The 14,827-nt window shown below is 40.2% G+C and overlaps 1 protein-coding gene across 5 annotated transcripts in view; it reads left to right on the forward strand.

Annotated features, from left to right (window-relative positions):
- svild (supervillin d) overlaps positions 1-14,827 on the forward strand; it is a 182,998-nt gene that overhangs the window by 161,325 nt on the left and 6,846 nt on the right. For 4 of the 5 annotated variants that reach the window (XM_084433449.1, XM_084433453.1, XM_084433450.1 and 1 more), the window contains 12 exons: positions 511-658; positions 1,328-1,473; positions 1,603-1,778; positions 2,582-2,720; positions 2,810-3,107; positions 3,288-3,545; positions 3,647-3,854; positions 4,394-4,527; positions 6,047-6,202; positions 6,341-6,484; positions 7,056-7,168; positions 9,729-9,884. In XM_084433449.1, coding sequence (XP_084289575.1) covers positions 511-658; positions 1,328-1,473; positions 1,603-1,778; positions 2,582-2,720; positions 2,810-3,107; positions 3,288-3,545; positions 3,647-3,854; positions 4,394-4,527; positions 6,047-6,202; positions 6,341-6,484; positions 7,056-7,168; positions 9,729-9,884 — 2,076 coding nt within the window. The remainder of the gene's footprint in view (positions 1-510; positions 659-1,327; positions 1,474-1,602; positions 1,779-2,581; positions 2,721-2,809; positions 3,108-3,287; positions 3,546-3,646; positions 3,855-4,393; positions 4,528-6,046; positions 6,203-6,340; positions 6,485-7,055; positions 7,169-9,728; positions 9,885-14,827) is intronic. The other variant, XM_084433452.1, reaches the window with a different exon arrangement.

Raw genomic sequence — 14,827 nt, forward strand, 5'->3', positions numbered from 1 at the left:
TTCTTCAGCTCAAACTTATTCCAGTTAGTTGCTATGGCAACACATTGAATTTTGTGTCTTTTTAAGTTTTTCATCTATTATTTATTTCAATTTATTTCATTTACCGAAAATTATTTTAAATAGTTTTATTTAACAATAACAACAGATGAGATTTTTTTTTAAAGTAGTGACCCATTCTCTCTCTCTGTGTGTGTGTGTGTGTGTGTGTGTGTGTGTGTGTTTGACATTTGACATTGTGGGGCCATTTGGTCGGGCCCCGCGAGGAAAACAGCTTATAAATCATCAAAGTGATTTCTTTTTTTGAAAATGAAAAAAAGTTTTCTGTGGTGGGTAGGGTTAGTGTAGGGGGATAGAATATACAGTTTGTACAGTATAAAAATCACTTTGTCTATGGAAAGTGAAGATATAAAAACAAGTTTGTGTCAAATTGTGTGTGTGTGTGTGTGTGTGTATGTGTGTGTGTGTGTGTGTGTGTGTGTGTGTGTGTGTGTGTGTGTGTGTGTGTATCAGAGCTCAGAGATGGCTCAGTACATCCAGACGAAGAGAGATCTGGGCTGCAAAGCTCCTCAGATCACCGTGCTGGAGGAGGGAATCAACACAGAGAACCGTTCGGCCAAAGAGTTCTGGAGTCTGTTGGGAGGAAAGACTGAGTACAGAGGTACAGGCACTTACAAAAACACTTATCCAGGCCCTGCACAGATGTTGAAATGACAATATTTCACTCACCTTAAAAACACATTAATTTGTAATTTTGTATATACAGACCATTGACTCTAGGCTAGAATTTACTAATGTTGCATAATCAAGTTCAGTTTATCCTCCATTCTTGCAGTATTTTGGTGCTGGTTTACTTGTTGTTTTTTTTAGCTTAAATTGCCATAGTTTACACTAACTTCCTCAGAAGCTCCATGAAGTTTGTTCCTTCTCTTTCTTCAAAAGAACAGTGTTTTTTCTTGACACACTGCATTTGAATAACCATGTTGTTCCCATGCTATGTCCACGTTTTACCCCTTATTCTGTGCTGAATTTAGTGGAAAATTATGACAATTCCAGAACTACACACTTACTGGTAAAATCAAAAAGCTATTCACAGGACTGTGAGGGTGAGGCTTAACATACTGTATTTTAATGTCCATTATCAGATTGCATGCAAGTGGGTAAAAAACGGTCCTGTCCAACAGTATTTCTGGCTTGATATTTAGTTTTACTCAGGCATATGTGAAATTATGGAAGTTAAATGCATGTTGCTAATATACTGTCAATTTAAATGGCTGCAGTTTGCTTTGTTGAGATATGTTTTTTACATGTGTGCGTGTGTGTTTTACAGGTGCAGGGGAGCCAGAGGAAGATGAACTGTATGAGAGTGCTGTAGTAGAGTCAAACTGTGTCTACAGGCTGGTGGAGGATAAGCTGGTTCCTTATGAGGAGGCCTGGGCATCCATTCCCAGTGTCTCTCTTCTCAACTCTAAGGAGGTGTCACATTTATAGGCTCTTCTATGCGGTTATGTCCTATTGTGGATGATCAGTGTCTGTGTGTTGGTGTGCTTGATCCCATTGTTCTGAAATTAACTCAAAGTGTGTGTGTGTGTGTGTGTGGGGCAGGCGCTGGTGTTTGACTTTGGAAGCGAGGTGTACGTCTGGACAGGAAAAGATGTTTCTTTGAGTGACAGGAAAGTGGCAGTGCAGCTGGGCAAACACATCTGGAGTGGCGCATACGACTACAGCACATGCAGGATCAACCCCCTCGACCCGTCCTCAGCCAATAAAGACACCCCTAAGTGAGTGACACCTCCACTGACTATTCCTGCTTAGCTCATGTTCTCTGTCTGTGATAAAAAATAAAATAAAATTCTTACCAGGTTATGATTTTGTAGGTGATGCATTGAGCCTTGAGAGAGTGGTTTATAAAGCTCTCAAAAATGTGTTAACTCAGTAGAATCTCAAGAACAGCCATTAAAACCAGGACACATGAAAACGACTGATATATGCAACCACAATACTGCCCTCAAGTGGTATAATTTGATTAGAGCATATTAGAGATTAATAAAAGCATTTATTTTTGTGTAAATTTAATAAATGATTATTTTAGTCTAGGAATAACAATCAGTATTTTTAAAGTGACATTTTTTTATGTGTATCTTCAAATACACACTGAACATGAACAAAGTTAGTAAGTAATAGTTCTCGTTTCAAGTTTGAGAAGATGAAAATAAATGACTTAGTTCAGTTAGTGAGTCAAGATCTGTTCCAAACGATTCACTGAATTAGTCTTGTAACATTGAGTCAATCTTTTTGATTGAATTTGTCAAAATCAGTCATTTTTTCATCAAGAGTAATTTTTTTCACAAATTGGACTACACTTGTTGCTTTGGTTTTACGTTTTTTCTATGTAACTAGAGAGGACAATGCAGTAGAAAGAAGTGTTGTCTGTTTGTCTTTGTACTGTTTCATCATGTTCAGTCAATCTCTCTCTGTGCATTCAATTCAGACTAAAGAATGTAGACATTCAAGAACTGTTACTGGAACCAAATCACATGAGAATCCTACTCCTTTTCTCACTTGTGTGTGTGTTTGTGAGCAGACAAGGTGAGGGCAGGCCGAGCTGGGCCCTGTTTGGCCGGTTGTCAGAACACAATGAAACCGCTCTATTCCGAGAGAAGTTTCTTGATTGGGCAGAGAGGAAACCCCCCAAAGATGAACCGGTGGTGGAGGAGCTGAAGGTAACAGACAGCGAGACACTCAGAATGGATTCCAACCTTCTTTCCTTTGAAAAGATAGTGACAACCTGCATTTTGTCTTTCTCCTCTAGAGTCCAGTCTGTCAGCACCTTCCCACCTGTGACTCTGAGCTGAAGCCGTGTGACGTCACAGAGATGCTGGCGGGAACAGCAGGCCCTGTGAAGATGGTGCTGGAGGGTGTGGACGTGCAGAGAGGTCATGGATTGGTCCGTTCTGAGGATGGGCGGCAGGCTGAGCTGTCCACCGTTGCTGTGGACTCATGGCACATCCGTGAGTTTGATGATTTTGAGATCCCGCCAGAGAGTGTGAGTCAGCTGCACGAGGGCGACACCTATGTCATCCGCTGGAAATACTCTGTCACTAATGTTGGTGAGTGAGGCATGGAACTTAATTTATTTGTGATGTTACTTTTGTAACTTAGTATGCATCATTTCAGGTGATACAGTGCTTGTCAACCAGGGGGCCGGGAGCCTCAGCAAGCTGAAAGTGGCATAATTCAAAAGAAGCTAGAAGAGGCTAAAAAATATATTTTATCGTATGTGTTCGCAGTGGGTAAGAGACAGAAGCCTGGTGAAGTGAGTACAGCTGGCCCAGGCAGGGAACGCACAGCATGCTTCTTCTGGCAGGGACGTCGCTCCAGCGTCAGTGGGCGGGGCACATCTGCCCTTATGACAGTAGAGCTGGGCAACCACAGGGGGGCGCAAGTGCTGGTCACACAGGGCAAAGAGCCACCCTGCTTCCTCCAGCTCTTCCAGGGAGGGCTAATCATCCACCAGGGCTCCAGGGAGGATAGCTTTAACAACACAGGTAATAAACGCAGATAACAGTGAGCAAAACTTACCAGACCTCTTTTATATCTCACAGTAATTCCATGTGTGTGTGTTATTTTGGTGTGGTTTTTCTGTCAGGAGACTGGCGTTTGTTTTGTGTGCGTGGAGAGACAGTAATGGAGGGCTCGCTGGTTGAAGTGGAGTGCTGTTGTGACAGCCTGCGCTCTCGTGCTAGTTTGCTGCTGCTGGGGGTACAAAAGGGACAACTCTACCTGTGGCATGGCTGTAAGTCTCATCCCGGTGCCCGGGAAGTGGGCAAAAGGACCGTGGAGCGCCTCACTCAAACGTGAGCAGATTTACCCATATAGATTTAGGTTGTACTCACATTAGGTGATCTGAACCGTGCCCAAGCATGTTGGACCCCCAAAGTCTGGTTCGTTTGACTAGTGTGATCGCACCGTGCCCGGGCGTGGTTCACTAACCGTGTCCTGGCCCTCTTGAAAGTGGTGAGCCAGAGCGCGATTCAGTTGGGCTCGGGCATGGTACGCATGTAGTGTGATCGCTAACTGCACCGGAGCACGGAACAGCTTCTACTCTTATGTGTCATCATTACAATAGCAAACATCTTCTATTACTGCTTGGATAGTACACTTTTCAATTAATTTGAGTATATCTAGGTAGCGGGTCTGGTTCTCACTTTATTGACGAACAGGAATTGTAGCTTGTGAGTAAAGTCGCAAACAATTGGGGGGAGCAGGGACAATTGCGCGGGCTCGGTACAAGGCAACCGTGCCTAGTGGGAGTACACCCTTAGACTTTTCTGTATAGGAATGTAATGATCATGTGGTGATTGTGTGTGTATATGTATTTATATGCATGTTACAGTTGTCCTCGTGAGCTGGGTTTGAACAGTAACAGCAGTTTGAAAGTAATTGAAATAGAGGAAGGAACTGAGCCCAAGCAATTCTGGGATGCTCTTGGCAAGCAGGACAGGAAAGCCTATGACTGCATGCTGCAAGGTAAAAAAGAAAATGTTTATTTCCAAGCAATCGATGTTTCCTTGTTATAATGTTGCTAAATTGGTATGTCATTATAATCATACACATGCATAATATTTCCTTATGATGCCATAGCCCTGTTCCAAATCTAGTGAGCTTTTTTGCTGTCTACTGCTGACAAAGGAAGGCAGCATCTGAAATGGAACTTCATAAGTGACTGATTTGAAACACTCTATGAACAATATTCTAGCATGTCTAAAAATATTACAGTTGGGTATAATGGATTATTAGTATTTGTTTATTAGGACACTTAAAGGAGAACTCCGGTCAATTTTAACATTGAGCTCATTTTTTTGTACATTTGGAGTGCTGTCAGTACAGAGAACAACGACAAAAATCGGTGTTGCCTACAACGTGTAATCCTCTTTTTAAAATTTGCACCCTGTTGACTTCAATGGGGCAAGTTTTAAACCTGCTTTTAGCCTCTTAACATCCTTGAATGTGTCATTACAAGTGCACAGGTCATGTGAGTGATTCCTTCGGAGTGAACGCGGGTGAATCTGACTGCAGTAGATGTGAAAGAAATATATAAAAAATTATGTTTATTCAGCCAGCGCACATACCTGTATTTACATCCTGTTTTCGGTCGAAGTCCACAGTAGTCGATTGTCGAGTTCACGCGCGTGATCATAGGTACTAAACCTATGCGCGTGAACTCGACAATCGATTACTGTGGACTTCGACCGAAAACAGGATGTAAATACAGGTATGTGCGCTGGCTGAATAAACATCATTTTTTATATATTTCTTTCACATCTACTGCAGTCAGATTCACCCGCGTTCACTCCGAAGGAATCACTCACATGACCTGTGCACTTGTAATGACACATCAAGGATGTTAAGAGGCTAAAAGCAGGTTTAAAACTTGCCCCATTGAAGTCAACAGGGTGCAAATTTTAAAAAGAGGATTACACGTTGTAGGCAACACCGATTTTTGTTGTTGTTCTCTGTACTGACAGCACTCCAAATGTACAAAAAAATTAGCTCAATGTTAAAATTGACCGGAGTTCTCCTTTAACTATCCACTGATTTCAGGTTTTCCATTAGCATGTTGCTATCCTAACAGCACAATATTAGAATAAGTCTAAAATATAGTAGCACATTATTGTACAATTTTAATTAAAACTGGTATCGTATGAATTATATTTCTAATAGACTTTTCTTTCGTCTTGAATAGATTTTTTTACTGAGCTCATATTGGAATATTTTTATGAGTCACATGCAATGTTGCCTTAGAATTGGGCCAAAAGCAGGGAATCTTTACCATAATCTCGTTGATTGTCTGTTAAGAACAGCTTTTATGTTGAGGGTGTGTCTGTGATGCCTTAAAATGCAGCCTATGTAGGCAGCTTAATACGTTTTGAAGCAGGGCCCATGTGGTTTTGATTTTTTTATTATTATTATTATTATTATTATTATTATTATTATTATGTGATTCAGGTATATTCTCAAGTATATTACTGTCTCTGTGTGCTTGCAGATCCAGGAAAGTACAATTTTACACCACGTCTTTTCCGTCTGAGTGCCAGTGGTGGGACTTTTCAGGAAGAGGAACAGTTCGGGCCCGCCCAAGTGACAGGAACCATCATGGCCATGCCATTCCTGCAGGAGAACTTGTATTCAGCCCCTCAGCCTGGTACATAATGTCATTACATGTGACTGTAACCACGGATTCTCATAATGTCAACTGACATTGAATTGCATCAATGTGTTGCACATTGCGGTGTCAATAGTTTATATTTTCTATACATCTTTCTGTTTTTATTCTCTGTAGCTCTGTTCTTGGTGGATAACAGGATGGAAGTGTACCTGTGGCAAGGGCAGCAACAAGAAGATACAGAATGTACCGGCTCGGCCAAGATCCGCTGGGACAGTGAGAGGAAGTGTGCCATGGAAACAACGCTACAGTACTGCCAAGGTTAGGAGATGGAATCTTCACTCAGGGAAGAGGGCAGGATGGTTTAATAAAGGAAATTCATGCTAGTCCAGAGGTCCTCTTTCCTGGAGCCCAATAAACTGCCTTGAAAAGTTTTTATCCAATCCTGAATAGCTTGATAAGCTGGTTTAGGTGTGTTTGATTAGGGTTGGAGCTAAACTCTGCAGGACAGTGGATCTCCAGGAGCAGGCTTAAAGACCTACTGTATGTGCTAGTCCAAACATTCCAGCTGGCAGGTTCCTAACAACAACATGCATTAACTATTATTTTCGATCAGTAACAACTAGGGCTGTTAAAATGAACGTCTTAATTTTTGTGATTCCTTTTTTTCTGTTTAATGCGTCTTTCTGGCATCGTTTGGATAGTGTTACAGTATATGATCAATCACATTCATTCATGTGCTTTTAAAACATGTGCGATAAGACTGAAAAGAGAACTCTGTACAGTACAGATTTGCTTTCTCTTTTGCGTCAAGTTCAAGTTACGAAACATATATAGTGCATATTTTATTGCTTTGCTGTGTAATAATGACCTTCTTGTGTTTGTTTTTCAGAGAAGAACTCCAGACGGCCTCCTCAGGCCTACCTGATCCTGGCTGGTGCAGAACCACTCACCTTTACCAACATCTTCCCTTATTGGGAGAAAGACCCAAATATTAAAGTACGGGTACGTAACACCACCCATAGCTTTCAGAATGCCAGAGAATACTTTAAAGGAACACTCCACCGTTTTTTGAAATAGGGCTTATTCACCGTCTTTCCTACATTTAGATAGGTGGGCAAACGCATTTTTGTCTCAGTGCATGCATTGTTTTAGTTTGGCAGCACCCCCAATAGCTTAGCTTAGCATAATGAATGGAATCCTTTGTTGCCAGTGAAGGATTACAAATTTAAGAATCTATTTCAGATATGCTTCCTTACATAACATCATGGTGAAGAATACTGATTTTAGCATATGAGGTTTTAATTTAGATTCCAATATAGACTGAGAAAGTTTAGCAGCGGTTATGATGATTATATCAAGAGATTCCTGATAGTCCTGTTCTCTAAATGAGTCAGTTCCTGAGACTCTCACCCTCACCCTTTGTCTTTATGCATTTCCTGACCAGTAAGCTCAATGTACAGCTGTGCTTTTGTCTCTGTGATCATGTGAAGGTATGGGTGATACCGTCAGACTGATGGGATTAGCGCACAAATGATTCACTGAGAATCTCACCTTTTGTTCTGCAAATGGCTTTCGTACCCAAATGGCTCTTGGAGCCTTATGCTGGCTGATTGGATCATTTGAATGATAGTGTTATGCTGATTGGTTCTGTCTCTCTTGAGAAAGTCGGATAACCTGCCAAACTGGTTTTGACTTGATTGAATCAAATGCCTATGCTTTGTCTTGATTTGTCTCCACCTCCAAAAGTCCCTCCTCCTTGTAAATGTATAAAACTATACTGTATAGAACTCAGTTAGACTTGGAAGAACACTACAGAATAAATCACTTCTGCTTATCCCAACGTCTCCTGGTCCTGCTTTGAAGAAAGAAAAACTTTACAACACCAGCTAGCATGTAATGAGTAAAAGTGATAAAAAATAAAAAAAACAAATTACTTCTTGTGGCCTGCGTATTCACAACTAGTACAAATAGCAATGCAGATTAAAGCCGCGTTTCCACCGCAGGAACTTTCCCCAGGAACTAGGAACTTTGGGCTGGTACTCGATGTGTTTACACCGCAGGAACCAGGGTCTAAATGAAGTTCCGGGTAAATATTTCCCCCTCCGATAGTCCCTGCTCATGAGGTAGTACTTTTTCAAAGTTCAGGAACTTTCAGGGGTGGGACTTGTGCGCTGCACAAGCTGATTGGTTGTGTTCACGCCGCATTTTGGTTGGATGACTCCACAAGCATTTTATTTATTTTTAACCTCCCTTTTAAAAAGTGGCTTCATGCAGTAAAGTTGTCTGTCTGCAAATATGGAATTTAATAAAAAAAAAACTGGGGGACTGGCGACGAGTTTCAGGCTTTATTATTTGGGTATTTGTGGAAGAGGAAACTTTCTGCGCGTTCGTCACAGCCATCTCACGGCCAATGTCCGCAATAGCTGATAACATACAATTTTATATCTAACGTTAGCATTACGAGCTCTGAACACGCTTTATCAGTGCTCGTCTCTTTTCTGCCACAGCTTTTAATATTAAGTCATTATGTTTACACATTGTCATCTATTGCAAGGCAAACCATGTTACAAATTTACTATAACAGGATTGAAATAGCGCTTTGAGGTTGGTAACAAACAACTATTTACAAGACTGTCACTATTTATGATTGATAGACGGGGTTCAGGCTTTTTTTTAAGCGTATTTGCGCAAAAGGAAATTTCTGCGCGTTCGTCCCAGTCATCTCACAACATACCTTGTCTAATTTTATACGCATACGAGCTTTCTGAACACGCTTTAGTATCAGTGCTCGTCTATTTTGTTATGTTAATTACCTCGTTAGTAAACCAATAACTGCAGCACAGTTTGAATCTCCTCCATACTTATAAATGTGGCGCTCAAAACTGATTACTGTCCGTCGCAGACTGGGAGGAGCAGTTGCGCGCAGTTTACCTTCCCGGTACTTTAGACCGCGGTGTAAACGCAGAAAGCAACCGGTCTGGGGCAAAAAAGGTTCCTGGGAAAAAAGTTCCTGGGACAAATTGTTCCGGGTAATTTCGGTGGAAAAGCGGCTTAAGACTAGGCGATTTCCTTGGCAGATATTGACTTGGGACTATATTGGGGGGGGAAGCACAGGCGAAGCACTGCTACTTGGGCGCAGAGATATCACACAACACCTGAAATCTCCCAACTTCCGTCAACATACCAGCGTGAATAGTAGCTGGCTATTTTATTCACTATACATTGTTTTTTTTTTATCACTTTTACTGACATGCTAGCTGGCAACAAAGGATTCCATTCATTATGCTAAGCTAAGCTAGCAGTGGCGCTTCCGAACTAAAACAATGCATGCACTGAGACAAAAATGCGTTTGCCCACCTATCTAAATGTAGGAAAGACGGTGAATAAGCCCTATTTCAAAAAACGGTGGAGTGTTCCTTTAAACCCTGCAGAATGCTACAGAGGATTTTTGTTTAGTTTTAAAAGGATTCTCATATATGAATCATACATTTTAATACAGCCCAAAGATCTTTAATATTGAAGCCAATGGATGATGAAACTGTATGTTTGAATGTCTGTGCAGGTTGAAGGAGCCCATAATAAAGTGATTCTGGTTAAAGACGCCCTGTCTAAACTCAGCAGGCTGCAGTACACTGTGGAGGAGCTCACTTCCAAACCCCTGCCAGAGGGAGTGGACCCTCTGCGCCTCGAGTGCTACCTGTCAGATAAAGACTTTCAGGTAACAAACCTATAAAATGAGGCTCACATAAGCCCTTTACCAGTGGTATCAAATCACTAAAAGTCCTGCAATCTGATGTCATGCAATCTAACAATATCGCGTAAAAATATCAATAAAATTAGTGTAGAATGACGGAAGAGAGAAAGACAAAACAGCTCTTAAACACTAACCAACAGCATCATCAAATTTAAAATTATAAATAAAAAAATTACATAGTTTTGGAACATGGCAGATTATTGTTGCTGATATAAGAATGAATATATTGTTCCACACAGGCTACTACACAATAGAATAGTTTGAAACTCTGTAAAAATCACAGTTGCAACCTCTGAGCAGTTGGTTTCAGAACCATGAAATGAACAAAGACCACTGTAAAACACTGCCATGCTTCACAATTGTTAGCAAACGACGACGTTCATCTGCTTGGGGTTTATTTACCCTTTCACAACTTATTTTTCTGTGACATTCTATTGGTGACTGTCTAAAAGGCACACAGTATTGATACAAATACTTTAGCTAAAATAATATATTTTTAATAATGTCTAAGTAAGTACTGGTTCAAAGCAATCACTTTAGCAAAGTTTGCACTATTTTCTGTTTATTTTGATAAATAAAAGAATATTTCTTGTTCAATAAATATACTGTCATTAAAATGTTATTTGAAAAAACAAACAACATTTTTAAAAAGTAAAGATTCTAAAAGCAGTGAATGAGATCCCATAATTTATTTATTTTTTTAGAACCACAGGATTACATACAATACCGTATGGCATTGGGTTTTAACATGTTAGTCCATCATGTTCCCACAATATTGACAATTCTTCAAACTTAATTATATCGTACACATTATACAGAGAATGAAAACGAATAGTACAGGGGGAGGAAGGGGAGAGGAATAATAATAAATAAAAATATATATAACTCACTGTGTGTATATATATATATATATATACACAGTGCTATGCATAAGTTTAGACACCCATGCTAAAGTTGACTAAAAAGAGGAATAAAAAATCATCTTTTGGAAATTGAACTTAATGCCTTAATTAAAAAAAAATAGGAAAAATCCAACCTTTAAGGACACCAATTTTCTTTGTGAATGAATAATGTATCGTAAATAAATAAATGTTCTTCCTTAAAATGCAGGGTGCATAAGTCTGGACACCCCTATGTTAAATTCCCATAGAGGCAGGCAGATTTTTATTTTTAAAGGCCAGTTACTTCATGGATCCAGGATACTATGCATCCTGATAAAGTTCCCTTGGCCTTTGGAATTAAAATAGCCCCACATCATCACATAGCCTTCACCATACCTAGAGATTGGCATGGAGTACTTTCTATAAGATCATCTCTCAATGCAAATCAAACCAGCTATTAGGCTAACTGAAATAAAACCATATATATATATATATATATATATATATATATATATATATATATATATATGTGTGTGTATAACTCACGATCACTGGAGTATTAAAGGCATTACATGAGCCCACCTTTTTAAGAAAACAGTTTTCTGAAGTCATAATGCAAATGTGATTTTGTTCCATTTCATACAACTCCCATACTTTTTGAATCCAAGCATTGTATGATGGAGGGTCAGGTTTTAACCATCTGCATGTAATACATTTAATGGCTGCAGCGAGTAAAATTTGTAGTAAATATATTTTAGCTCTACCCTCAAGACCCTCTGGACGCACACCTAGAAGGGCTATTATGGGGTCTTCTGGGACTTCATAATGGAAGATTTCTTTAAAGCTACACTGTGTGATATTTTCCCCCATCTAGCAGTGAAATTGTATATGACTACCCAGTGAATATTAGTTTCTGTTCAATTTCAAGGGCGTTTTAACTCCTACGGTGGCCGTATTATTCCAAGATTAACATGGCTTCCAGTTCGACTTCGTCCAATTGCGCCTTTAAAACTATCACCTGTGATCCGTCGCAGCACAGATTTATGTTACAAGGTAAACAATACTTTTTCACCATTGACGTGAGGAAAAGTAATGCAAGTTATACTAGAGGTCGTTCTGGCGTTATGCACAACCATGCTATGGTTAGACAAGCAACTATAAAACTTCGAATTTACACAAATAGGCTGAATTACCTGTCGAGAAGAAAGCAGGCAACTTCGGCGTCCGTTTTAAAATCTTTGCTCCTCATGAGCTCTTTCCATCTGGGAAAAGTTACTCCAGTATTGACTTAGGTCTTGCTGATTTGCCTGTCGCGTTGATGTTTTAATTCTCTCTTTCGCTTCCTTGGTGACTCTGAGTCTGCTACATGTCCTTGAAAATAGGCGTGATCCTCCATCAGCAATCTTTCAAATCTGCCGGCAGTCGCGAGTAATCTCCCCCTCGCATTGGTCTCTGAGTCACTGAGTGTAAAGCGCGAAAGGCGAAGCTTGAATTTACAGGTATGTCCCTCTTTGGCTAATGTAGTTTCAAGATGGAGGGGCAACATGGCGACCGGCGTTCGAACCCCTCACCCGTATGTACTTTCAATGGCAGATCATAAACTTACGAGAATACTTTATTACTTGAAAGAAGTAAATATACATCAAATCAACTAAAAAAATTACACAGTGTAGCTTTAAGGGCATCAAATATATCTTTATATGACCACAAAATATGGGTGTGGTTACCAACATGCTGGCCACAATTTCTCCAGCACTTGTCTGAGCAGGATGGATTCCATTTTGCAATTATCTGTGGCGTTCGAAAAAATCTGGTTATTATCTTCCATTTGAATTCCCTCGAGACATTAGAGTTGGTCACAAGATGTACCTCTCCACAAGCTTCTTCCCAAGTTTCAAGAGGAACTGTTTCATTGAGATTTTCTTAGACAAACCAAATGATCTTTGTATAGTTCTCCAAATGTTTAAAGTAACTTTGGTCCATTCACCCATGGAGGCATTTTTTAATGATACACTGGAAAAGGGTACTATTTTAAGGGGCATAGAACAGAGGCTCTTTCAATATTGATCCACCTGGTTTGTGTGTCTTCTCTCACCAGGAGCCTCAACTGAGCTGCCCAAAAGTAAAACCTAAAGTTTGGGAGTCCCCGCCCGCCATTTGTTTTAGCCGATCGTAGTATTTTAAGCCTTATTCTTGGCCGCTTTCCTTGCCAAACTAATTTAGAAATTATTTTATTTAGCAAATTTCAAAGATATGGTGAGAATCAAAGATAGATTTTTGGCACTTCTATAGCTAACATCTGAAACAAATAGAGTCATCTTGGCAGGACATTCATACGAATAGATTCAACACGGCCACTCAGAGAGAGAGGGAGAGCTGTCCAATGATTTAAATCTTCACTAATATTTTTTATCGTTTTTAAACATTTTTATAGTTTGTGTCCTATAACTGGTACAAAGAGGAGGGAATAAAGATGCCCAAGTATTTAAACCCATTCTTGGGCCATTTGAACCTGCTTTTAATTTGGATTTGTTTTGAAATTTGACCATTAACATCTATGGCCTCAGTTTTATCCATATTCACTTTATATCCAGAGTAGTACCCATACTTGAGAATTAGCTTTTTTAAATATGTAATTGTTGTCTCAGGTTCTGTTAGGAAAAGTAGGACATCATCGGTGTATAACTACAACCTATGTTCCTCTCCTCCAATTACAATTGCCTTAATTGCACTGTCGTCCCGAATGAGTTGAGCAAGGGGTTCGATGCTGATAGCAAACAGCAAGGGCGACAATGGACATCCTTGTCTGCATCCACGTTGTATGTAGAGTAAAGCGTCCAGATCTACAACTGTTAACTCTCACTGAGGCGAGTGGATTTGTGTAGAGTGTTTGAACCCCCATTATGAAATTGGGGCCAAATTTAAACCGTTTAAGAGTTTGGATTAGATACTGCCAAGATACCCGGTCAAATGCCTTATGAGCATCAAGTGATAAGAATACTGCCTTTGCACCTGTAGATTTTGTGTAGTTCATAATATTTAACGCTCTGCAATGGTTATCTCCATAATATCTCTCTGGGATAAATCCGGTTTGGTCCGGATGTATAATTTGACTAATTTATTTATTTAACCTTTTAGCAAGAATGGCGGTTAATATACGTAAAGCACTATTTAACAATGAAATAGGCCGATATGATTGACATTCAGCAGGATCTTTGCCCTCTTTGTGAATTACAACAATGGTTGCTTCCCTCCACGAGGGTGCCACTCTACCAGATTGCAGCGCATAATGATATGTTCTTAGTAAGAGCGGAGAAACTAGTTCTTTAAAGTTTTTATAGAATTAATTTATATATCCTTCGGGTCCTGGGCTTTTATTCTTCTTCAACGTAGAGATTGTCTCAATTATTTCACTTTCTTTAATAGGTTCATCCAGATCCTTTGCCATTGACTCTGTTAGCTCATTCAATTTTATATTATTTAGGAACGGTGACAGAATTTTGTTTCTAGAAGAAAATTGCGTCATCGTCCACCCTAAGTAAGGCAGATCAGTAATATTGTTGAATGTTAAATGTCCCTAACTAAGCAAGCCAAAAGCCAAGGCAACAGTGGCAAGGAACCAAAACTCCATCAGGTGACAGAATGGAGAAAAAAACCTTGGGAGAACCCAGGCTCAGTCGGGGGCCAGTTCTCCTCTGGCCAACGAGTGAACAGTGTATGATTATGATTCAGGCAGCATTACAGGTCAGAAGTCAGATTGGTCGTGTCGATGAGGCCTTCACAGGGCTGGCACTTCAGGGATGCGTCATGGATGGGTCCAGGTGCAGGTCCACCATCTGATCTGGATACGGCCGGGGTCCAGCTGACTTCAGTAAACAGGGAGGGACTGGTTGACACTTCAGGACTACGTTGTCATCATGTCCAGGCGCAGGTCCTTCGTCGGATCTGGATACGGCCTGGATCCGGCGGACTGCGGTAAACCTCGGATAAACAGAGAGACTAATATTAGCGTAGACGCCATCCTTC

This window comes from Rutilus rutilus (genome assembly GCF_951802725.1).
Source record: "Rutilus rutilus genome assembly, chromosome: 16".
Classification (NCBI taxonomy): domain Eukaryota; kingdom Metazoa; phylum Chordata; class Actinopteri; order Cypriniformes; family Leuciscidae; genus Rutilus; species Rutilus rutilus.